General features: G+C 38.8%; 2 protein-coding genes across 2 annotated transcripts; both read left to right on the plus strand.

Annotated features, from left to right (window-relative positions):
* Positions 1–219: 219 nt before the first annotated feature.
* On the plus strand, positions 220–5,330 carry RB195_004626 (uncharacterized protein; the record flags this gene model as incomplete). The annotated part of the gene is made up of 9 exons (XM_064182552.1): positions 220–285; positions 1,154–1,347; positions 1,407–1,478; positions 1,869–1,973; positions 2,753–2,822; positions 2,899–2,965; positions 3,891–4,021; positions 4,078–4,218; positions 5,280–5,330. The coding sequence occupies 9 exons, from the start codon at positions 220–222 to the stop codon at positions 5,328–5,330; spliced, it is 897 nt and encodes a 298-aa protein (XP_064033819.1).
* Positions 5,331–6,780: 1,450 nt separating this feature from the next.
* On the plus strand, positions 6,781–11,124 carry RB195_004627 (uncharacterized protein; the record flags this gene model as incomplete). The annotated part of the gene is made up of 6 exons (XM_064182553.1): positions 6,781–6,964; positions 9,224–9,315; positions 10,580–10,639; positions 10,701–10,798; positions 10,875–10,961; positions 11,019–11,124. 6 exons carry the CDS (start codon positions 6,781–6,783, stop codon positions 11,122–11,124), a joined length of 627 nt encoding a protein of 208 aa, XP_064033820.1.
* Positions 11,125–11,385: the final 261 nt, after the last annotated feature.

Genomic DNA, 11,385 nt, shown 5'->3' on the forward strand with positions numbered 1-11,385 from the left:
TTTTTTTCTGAAGAACACTATTTTTCTTTTGTTCATTTTCCTCTCTTATATTTTTCCACATAGGTATATATTATTTCTAATTCAAATGACGGCCTTACTTTAGTCTAGTTAAGAAAATTGTGCCGCATGCAAGTTGGTTAGAAAAGAAGCAGATATATTTTGCTTGTTTGCTCTACGGTAGTGCTTAATTGTAAGTTTCAGAGTAGTGGTTCCCACTTTATGATGAATAGATGGTCGTTTTTTCTTAGAATTATTCAGAACACGCAGAAGATAACACCTCGATTGGTAAGTGAATTGCAATGTGTTATAAATAGATGCTGCTATTATGTTGTCCAATGTAATCGTATCGTTCTTCAGTAGTTCGTTCTTTGTTAATTGACCTTATCATGATAACGTTGGCCTCTAGCACGTCTAGCATCTTTATTAACCCTCACTCGTCACCGATCGATGTTCTGATGATTTGTGAATACCTACAAGAGCCCTTGTTATAGTCGGGTCAAAACGACATGTACATTTGCGTACGCGCTCGAAACGGCGCGGTGGAGGCAGCAGTTGGAACCGAGGTGGGACCATCGCAAACTGCAGCGAAGGGCGCTCTTAAAGGCAGCATACCACGAATCTGAGGTGGTGCAGATTTCGGGTAGAGTATTCGTATACGGGATCGTAGATTAAGAAGAGGGGAGTGATTCCGTCCATTTCTTCCTAATTGCCGTAAAAAACGACCCGGAAGATACGTTCCGAGCGTTCCGGCGCGCTATTTTTCAAAAGGAGTTCGATCGGAGCGCCCCAGCCGCATTTTAAGGGCTGTTTTTTACGCCAACTAGCAAGAAATGGACGGAAGCACCCACCTCTCCATAATCTACAATCCAGTGCATGAATACTCCACGTGAAATCCGTACCACCTCAGATTCGTGGGGTGATGTCTTTAAGTATTAGGTTTCAGGAAGCGCTGATGCAAAATTCTTTGGGGATTTTCTGAGACAATATCGTAAAAAATATGTTGTGGGGAAAAAATTCAAATAAATGCTTGTTAATAACACTCAAAGATTGGGAGTATTACAATTTGCTAAAGACTTTCTAAGATTGAGTCGCTGGCAACTGGAAATATTATAAAATTATGACAAAATCACTCATTCTATTTGTCGTATTTCAGTTACTGCAAGCAAAATTCACAAAAGGGATCCTCACCGCTGGTTTATCATCTTCTTTGGCTCTTTCTCTTTTCTCGTCAGCAGAACAACCTAAAGTTGCTTCGGATAAGCCGAAGAACTTCGATATCGTTGTCCGAGAAGCTGATGCACTGTATGATAGCTATCTAATAGACAATGCGTATAATATACTGAAGAAGTGAGCATTTGCGGATTTCCCTTGATACGACAATGTTTGAACGTTCAATATTATTCTAGGTTTGCATCCAGCGACTGTTCGGAACTTTTATGGCGACTCGCTCGAGTGATATGTGAGAAAGCGAAATTAAGGTGAAAATAACTTATTTCTAACACGCAAAGGTTTCATCTTCAGTGAAATAGAAACGGCGCGAGAAAGAACGCATAGAAGTAAGCGCTTCGTGCTTAACGGGTTGTACTCATTCGACACCAACTATACATTCTTATTCAAAATCCGACCGTAAAAATCCTATTTTTTGGTGATGTCTAGAAGAGAAGTAAATTTGTTGGTATAGAACAGCATGCCAACGAATGTTTCGTATGCATAGTATGTACAAACTGATAAGGTTGGTGTCGATCGATCAATATAGTTGTTCCTGAGAAAATCGATCAGTTAAGTTTTGGCATGTGAACATATCAAAAGTTAGTTGTTTGATGTTTTCATGCATCGCTTCTAGCACTGCCAATTTTTCGCTTCTTCAGTAAGGACAACCTCGAGAAATCGACACTTATGCGTGAAGCGTTTGCGGTGGTGGAGAAAGCCATTGAAAAGGAATCTAAAGAAGGCTGCTTCGGAGCTCATAAGTGGTAAGTATTAAGGAAATATATTTATTTATCCATTCAACTTTTATGCTCTTGCTTTTTTCGTTTATATCTTGTGCTCCAGCAAGGCCAATTGTTTTTTTTTATCACAAAGAGTGCGCCTTGTTACCAACACAAAATGGGGAAAAATGAAAATGGAGGGCACTCAGCGGCGCCCTTATTTCCGTCGATTTTACTTTTTTCTCCTTGCCCCAACTAGATATGTGTTAATTAGACTTACTACACCATTTGCCTCCTAACTTATAGCGCTGTTAACTTTGTAAGGTAGTGATATCTTGAATCCGTCTTAGATTCCATTAATTTTCCGCAAACTTTTGGATTGTACGGTGTCATTGCTGACAGCCTGTCTCAGCACGACATTATTTCTGAAGATGTGTAGTCAAAATAACAAGAAAACGTGCTAACTAGAAGTAATACACTACATCCTGACTATCTCATTGTTTCATTAGCTTTTTTTTACTGGGAATTGATTCTAAGTTAGTGACTTTTTACCCTCATCACTAACGGTTTGATGATAACATACCCTTTTTGTATAGCTTCTCGAAATGGTGAAGTGCACACTTTTGCGGAACTTCCTCCACAGATTCAAATAAACGGTATGAAATCGCAAGAAAAGTAGTTGGAATTTATTCCGTATGGGACAAATCAGCGAGGAATGCCGGTTGCCTACGAGTTTCTTGAAAAAAATTTTGTGCTGTTTGTGCATAAGATTACAATTACAAGTATTACAATTTTGTACAATTTTGTTCGATATTTTAATTAAGGTATGCCATTTTGCTCAATTACATAGGCGAACTGGATGGTAACAAAGCGAGAATCCAAAACTCCTACGAGGTCACAGTCATTTCACTTGGTTCGCTGTGCTTAATCTCATTCGGTTAGCATCTCCTTACGTATGCGCACGTTATAGGTGAGAAAACATCTCGAACGCGCTTTGGAAATCTGCTCCAGCGATGCGACAACATGGCATATTCTTGGTAAGGATTTTTATTAGCATAACTACTTTCGTTTTCTTCAAATTCGAAGGATGAGACCAATTTTTCATGGTCATAACAAAAATCATTTAATCTGGTTCCTAAAGTGGAACGTAGTTTCATACAGTAGAAACTTACCGTAAGCTAGGCTATTCCGAGCTGAAAAGCCATATAGAACCTCTGTTTTTTCCTTGGAATGAGGAAAAAAGCAGATGAAAACGATCCTGCCCAGGATGTGAGGTTAGAAATGCCTGGTGACTGAACCCAAGAATTCCTTAGAAAGATATTTAAGGTTGTAACGTTACTTGCATATCAATCCACTCGGGATGCGCCGACGCGTTTAACTGCAATTCACAATCTTTGAGGTTTTGGAATGCGTGTTGGCCTATACAATGATTTGCGGGGGTCAGCTGATCATCAAGCCGATCAGTGTTTTTATCCTGCCAGATAGGTCGGATACCAAATTATCGGAACCGGTGGGATGAAAGGCTTGGTTTCCACTCAGGTGGTTTTGAACTCTGGACCATGTGGCTACAACGGACCTCTTACCGACTGGGCCTTACCGCCCTGGAGGTCCTTTTACTTCCCTGATTTTCGTTCTCCTCTTTTCTTCTTCTTTACTTAATTATATTCTCCCAACTTGCGTAATTCCACATGTGCACCTATTTATACTAGAAGTTAGATATTACCAGCTTTCCTGACGTAAGGTGCTTACCTGGTTCAGAGAAAGAATAATTAAGCAAAATAATACGAAAACTTTCTACAACTTTTCCATCAACAACGTCCAATATATTGTTGGACGTTGAAAGAGTGTGCAACCAAAAGCAAAAAAAATCTTTTTTTTCTTTTCATCTTCTTTCCATCAGAAGAAGAGCACTGACAAAAAAAGTTCTCCTTTTAGTTTCTAAGGAATCCTTGATAATTGCAGGAGTTTGGCATTTCTCCTTTGCTGACCTGGGTTACGCAACTCGCCTTGTAGCAAAGACAATTTTTGCCGAGCCACCCACATCCACTTATGAGAATGCGCTACAACATTTTCTTAAAGCAGAGGAAATTTCAGTAAGTTTGGGAGATCTTTTGTAATTCGTCACACCTAAATCAGTTATTATTTTCAGCCGCGTTTCTACAGTACCAACACGTACTATATTGGTGAAACGCTTGAGAAGATGGGAAATAAGACTGAGGCTATGAAGTACTTCAAGGACGCATTCAAGATGCCAGTTGTGACGGCTGATGATAGCAGTATACATCAAAAGGTTGTTGCCTCATTCTTAAATGTTGCTCTAAGAAAAAGTACATTTAAAGGCAGCATATCATGAAATTAACGATATTGGGGTTTCTTTGGGGAATATGATGTTACGGGTGTAGATTACGACTACGAGCGTGTTTATGCTGATTTCTTCCTGATCATCCTGAAAAATCATCCTAAAACATGGGAAAATACGACACTCTGTAAGTCACTACCCCCGCACACGTACCGCGTCTGCGAGCCGTTCCTCTAATCATCCTGAAAAACTGCATGAGAAACGACTCGCCTTATAAGGTGTCGTAGTTTCCCACGTTATTTTTTGGCATGATCAGGAGAATTGAACGTGAACACGGTCGTACTCCTAATCTACACTCCAAACCTATATTACCCATCAGAAATCTCGTCGTCGTCGATTTCGTGGTACTTTTCAGCTAATCCCAGCTTATAAGGATGGAAAGTGTCTTCCGATATTCCAAAGGTGAATGAACAGTCGGCGTCAAAAATTCTTCTCGAAGACAGCAGCGATGCGCTTTCGATTAGGGCAAGATGAATGGAAGAACTTGTGTGAAGCAGAGGTTGTGCATGGGTTGCGGCAGATGCGATCGCGGTGGTCAGAGCAAGGAACTCTAACCCTGACCGTATAGTTGGGTCAAAACGACACGAAGCAGCAACTGGCGCGGTGGAGCGTAGCGGTTGGGATCGTGTAAGGATTCTCGCTACCACCACTCATCTCTGCAGTTAGCCATGGTCCCCACCTCGATTTCAACCGCTGTCTCCACCGCTTCGAGCGCAGCCGCTTACGCAACTTTCCGTGCTTCATTTCGTTTTCACCCGACTATAAATCCGCAGTTCTTTCGCCTATCGACCCGGATGAAAATTCGCTTTTGAATGCTTGAGAATCCATGAATGAATGGAAATCGATCGGCTCTAGTCGTGGTTGGGGTAAAAGGCCAGAGAGACGGCTACATTCATATTTTTTGGAAGCGTAATTACTTGTAAATAAATAGCCACTGAAATGAAAAATTACTACAATTTACCATGAATTCAGGACAAAATACTCTGTTTTAGGCCTATGAAAAGTTACGAAAAGCTGGAGTCAAAGACAGTGAACTGATATGATGCAGAGTCTATTCCATGATTTTTAGTAGTTCTCAATTTTTATGTTATAAGCGTATCGTATACACGTGTAATGAGAAATCCGAAGTTCAAGCTTCGGGATTTTTCTTTTCATAAGTTGTGCATTGTAATAATAATATTTTGTCTCTCCAGGAAAATAAAACTTTTTGTTCAATTTGTTTGTTTTTTTTAGAAGATTTTTCTGGATGTTACGAACACTAGAGCTTCCTAACATCATATCATTTCATTTCTATATTTTGTACATACACATTCGTTGTAAAAGCTGCTACGATAAGAAAAGATGACACTATCGTGGATAAAATGAGAGACTCCTGTAGATAGAATACGAACGGCGCAGAGGTCAAAGCATCAGGATTCAGGATTTGCTAAAATATCTTGAAACTCAAACGTAAAGTGGAAATGATAGTATTTGAATTGATTAGAAGTATATAGGGACGAAATTTTAGCCTTCATCAGTGGTTTTTTCTGGTGCATTGACATCTGTAGAAGGCAAAAATCCAAAAATTCCTTGAAAGTTACCGGGAAGAATCGAGGAGGATCATCACACATACTATGATTCCCTTGTCAATTTGACACGAATTCGTCATTCGAAGAATGCGATGAATGATCGCCGGAAAAAAAAGTTATTCGTAACCGCGAATGTCCTCTTGACCGCGCCCCGATCTAGGTCATACGTCCATAAACATCGATCTGTAGTAGGTGTGGTGTGCGTGTAGGAGTCTTAGGATTTCTTCATTTTCACTCACTTTCTTTGTTTTTTTTTCTCCCGAATCGCTTCTTCTCTTTTCCCCCTTCTATTGATCTCTGTTGAATTTTCAAAACTTCATCAGAAACCTCACAAGCGCGAATTTCTAGTTGTTAGATCAAATTTGTAGGTCAATTCGGTTTAAACTCAAATATCAATTCTAAATCTTTGTTGTTTCAATTTTAATTCCTGTTTTTCTATATTTATATCATATTTTATTTATTTTATTATTGTATTACTATATATTATATTATTATTTATATTATATTGTATATTTTTATTGTTTTTCATACATTTAATTATGGAAAGGTGATAGTGGCTTCAAAAATTCACAACGGGGGAATCAAGTGTTACGGTATCGCATCACTAGCTTCATAATCTCAGTTTCATGTAGTTGTTTTTGAAATTCCATCTTCGAAAGATCATATCCTATTCTACTAGTTATCCTTGGTCTAAATCCACTAATTCTAATCTTTTAATATTCTCATTTATTCTAATACAGTATCCAGAAGCCTTCTACATCATGAATATCCCAATTGTCTTAAAAAAACCCCTTTTATTAGAGTGAAAGGCGTTTTTTTTCTCACAATTGTGAATAATTGTGAACTTTAGTTGACTTCGGATTGCTCCAGATTTCCCGAACTTTTCCTCCCATCAAACTATGGATTATATTATAGTTGTTCCAGAATGACCTTGTCCACTGAAAAAGAAGCAAAATTGAAAGAACTACCACCGAACTTCAGTTTTTCAAGAGATGATCCGTTCTATTTCGGACCGGCCACATGCCATTTGTTACATTACACTCCAGCCGCTTATATGGCTGGTTTCGTTGAGATGGCAATGTTACTCGGAGGATCACTTTGGTTCTGGCGTATGTTATTTTTTTTATTGATTTTAGGTCCCTGGCTTACTCGATATTTTCGACTTATTGCATCCAGAACGTTAATACCGACCTTATGACTTTCTGACGAGCCTTGAAATCTTTTCCTCCACTTTTTGAATATTTGGATCATTAAACATAGTGGTTTTGTGATTTTCGAGTGTTAAACAAATAATATCAAATATAATAAATTAAAATAAAATGTCAAGATTAGAGATTAGATTCTCCTCTGATTCTTCAAATTTCCGAATTTTCAAACTCGTTCAGTCCCTGGATACTGCAGTTCTCGACGATTGCAGTCGGATCAACACGGAAACCACTTGCGGTGGAATTGCGTGTAAGCGGCCGCATTCAGTCCGTGCAGGCGGTGGGACCTTTGCTCAGTTTCACAGTTAGACTGTAGCTGGTTAGGCGGGTCCAACGCTGAACGCAGCCATTCACGCATTTCCACCGCAAATCAAGTCGTTTCTGCCCAAACGTATCCCCAGACGTCATGGCTTCCTTGGAGCATTCGATCGTGAACGGAAGCGGACAAGTTTTCACGTTTCTCTCATGTCGTAGCAGTTTCGGTGGTGCAGCTGAATTGAAAAATTCTGATTTTTGTTGGAGAGGATATTGAGCCGAGAGTTGGGCTTAATTTAATAATAAAAGAGTGAAAAAACCAGTTGAAAAATTAAAATTAAAATCGATTAAAAATAAAATTTAATAATTTTTTAATTTGTACTAAAACATATGTTAAATTATGTTCTTCGTCCATAATTTAAAACGGATTTAAATGAATACTAAAAAGCTGCTTTCAACAAACGAATTACGGTCAAATAGATTTGTACAAGTAAACCACATTGTTACTATCTGGATTCGAAGTAATCTACAATTTGATTAGTGTTAAGGATTTCCAAGATCATATAGAATTTAGATGTTGACCAATTCCTAGAGTTTCAAAACAAGCGAATATAGTTAAGCAGCCTCGTAGAACCATTTCACTTTCAAATTTCATGAAATTAAGATTTAAAACGATATCAGTGGAATGAGCGAGGTTTTTTTTGCTGTAATTTCGTATTTTTCTACCTTCGTTAAGAGAGGTAACAAACTTTTCCCATCTAAATGATGTCTCACCAAAACGATGCCCAAGACAGGAATCGAACCTGTGTCGCCACGGCCACAACGTGGAGTACTAACCACTATACTACTTGGGCCGAGACTTCACTTTCGAAATGCTGTACAAATTGATTAGTGTTAGCAATTGCCGAGATCATTCACGAACTGGACGTCGACAATCATCTCATATGGCCCGATACGCAACTTAGCTAACGTGGAAAATACGAAAATAGAACTTAGAGCATAGAACGATTGATACCGTATTTAAAGGCATCACCTCTCGAATCTGGCGTGGCATGGATTTTCGTTGGAGCATACCTATATCGGGTAGTAGATTATGAATATAGGGATGGTTGAACTCATCTCTCCCTGCATCACTTTAAAAAGACGGCTTCGGAACGCTGTTACTTACGGCGTCCTCTATTGAAACGCGCCGCCTTTGCGCCCCGCCCCCGCCCGCGATTCGTCGAATGAAATGAATTGCCCATCGCGGGTCCGAATGTATTTTGACGAATCGCAGGCGGGGGCGGGGCGGAAGGGTGGCGTATTGCAATGGAGGACGTCGTAAGGAACCGCATTCCGTCTGTTTACAGTGATGCAGGGAGAGATGAGCTGAACCACCTATGAACCACTTAGCTGAACTATCTTTAGAGGCTACTTTAACTATACTCACATGGTTGACATTTTACGGTATTGGAGGAGCCGTAAGCTTTATTTTGTTAATCATACGAAGAAGTCATTAACAAAGTTAATTTGAAGTCCTAAATATTTATCTGCGGAAATCCTGGGAAAATCAATCGCTTACGGCCACGCCACGTTGAAAATAAGCCATCTCGTACGATCTGGTCAGTTAGGTAACAAACCTTTTTTCTATCTGAACGATCATCGCCAAAACAATGCCCAAGACAGGAATCGAACCTGTGTCGCCACGGCCACAACGTGGAGTACTAACCACTATACTACTTGGGCCAAAAGCCACGTTTTGAAATGATACAGAAATTGATTAGTGTGTAGAAGCTACCAGAATCATTCGAAATCTGGATCTCAGCAATCCCAATCGATCTGCCATGAAAACTTCTGTCTTCAAAACCATGTCCATGGAATCTATGACATGAAATTAGGTTAGGGTTGTTAAGAGTTTAGTATTTCCAGAGCTACACAGTGTCAATCAATCCATGGATACATGGGTCGTTCTCTGTATGTTCGGCTTAACAGCCGGTGGTCTCTTCACAACTGCTCTAATGGTACGTCCCGTTCGGATTCTTATGTATTATGTTTATTGTTTACATGACTTTTTCTAAACACTGTTACTGCCTTTAAAAAACTATTTAAAATCATTCCAAATCATGATTCAAACGTTAATTCTGTTGCTCTTTTTTCGTTATTTGATAGTTGTCACAGACATATACATACAGTCCTCGCTGGACGTCTACTAGACAGAGATGCCATCGATGTACCTCTCAAATCCCATTTTCTTCATTTTTCAAAGAAAAGAAGTTCTCCGCCCTTATTTTTTTTTCCGAAATTATGCATGACCGACGCGTGAAATAATAAAAATCGCTTAGTATTGTTCGACTGTCCTTGAATACGTAGCTTCTAATATATCTTCAATATACTATAAACAATATTAATCTATTATAATATTATTTAATATATCTTTAATATACAACAAAAATTAATACCAATCTTGGCCACAGCTCAAGCAAATCAATAAAAAATAGTGTGAATCGTTAAAAAAAAATGCTCAATTTCCCTTAATCGTCGTGAAAAGCGTTGTGGGAAACTACTGCGACGCCTCGTAGCGGGCACCCAACACGCGCGGCGTTCGTAAGTCGTTTCCCACGTCGTTTTTCAGGACGATTAGTGGAAATTCAGCAATTCAGCGCTTATTCTCGTTATCTACACTCCGAATCCTCTATTTCCCATGAGAGATCTCAACATCGTCAGTTAAGGCGCCGTCTTTAGCTGTGCTTCAATGAACTGAATTGAATGAAGGCGCGTCGCAATCGTTCAGGCAAAAGAAAAATATCGATAGCTTCAGTACTACACTACCATTCTATTGACTTTTGAATAAAACGTTTCTAAAAAAAATGTGGAACGTAAAATAGAAAAAAAGGTTTCTGTTTCTAAAAAGTCTTCCAAACATCCCGTAAATCCCATAACTGCGTGGAGCTGCCCCCTAATGATATGCTCACAGACATCTGCGAGCGGCTTATGACAGCGTAGCTTCGAACTCGAAGTCCGCAATTGCACCATAAGTCAAGTTTTTCTTTTTTTTTGATCCAGCTTGAGGTGCAATTAATTCTTTTGTCTTGTTCGTCCTTGTTTTGCGATTCGGAAGACAAGTACGTAATTTCAAAAGGAATTCCACAGGAAATTATATATGTATACTGTTACGTCTGTAGTATATACTATGTTGTTATTATACATTATATAATATTATATGTTATAACAAATGTATTTAATATGTAAAAAGGAATAAAAATGCAAACAAGTAATTCATTGCAGTTCTATGGACTTAAGACAGAACAAGCTCGACTGATTGCACCTAAACTGGCATTCATACAGGTCTCTTTACGAAATTTTCATTTCGTAGTTGGAGCAAAAAGTTCACTCCAAACATTTCCAGCTCGAGATTTTCATTCTTATGGTTTTCGCTGCAGTTGCAATCGTGGCAATGTCCTTTGGTATTGGATTGACGCACCAGTTATTTGGTATTTTTGTTCGGTACGTAACATTCAATTTCGTTAAGTTTAACGAAAAGCTCAATGTCCATTCATAGCTTCCAATTTTCTCTTTTCAGGGTACCAGAGATGGAACGTGATTTCGGTCCGATATGGCCATTCAACATTGGCGCGATTTCTTTCTTTGCAGCAGCTCTTTGCATTTGGTAAATAATTCCACATCGGAATATTCTTGGATTTTTTTTTTCAAATTTCGTATTAAGGATGCGAGTACTGGTAGGCAGTGCGATGGAATTCATACTTGACAAGCAATTCTTCACTGACGCTCCCTCTATTGAAATGGAAAAAACTTTGCCAAGACCTGAATAAACATAAATACTTATCACTCATGTATAGACTTCTGTCGATTGTTTCTAGTCGAATTTGAGCAAAACAATTCATTGTCGATTACATGAAAACATCATAACAAGAGCCGAGAAAGAAGAAACATATAGCTCTACAGTTTCTGTACAATCGAAACAACAGATGAAATTTCTTCAATTTAGAGAAAAAGAATTGAAAAAACGACAACAATAAGAATGCCAAGAGTACTGAATAAAATTACATATGTAGTTGTGTAGTTCAAAATTA

This window comes from Necator americanus, chromosome I, assembly GCF_031761385.1.
Source record: "Necator americanus strain Aroian chromosome I, whole genome shotgun sequence".
Taxonomy (NCBI): Eukaryota; Metazoa; Nematoda; class Chromadorea; order Rhabditida; family Ancylostomatidae; genus Necator; species Necator americanus.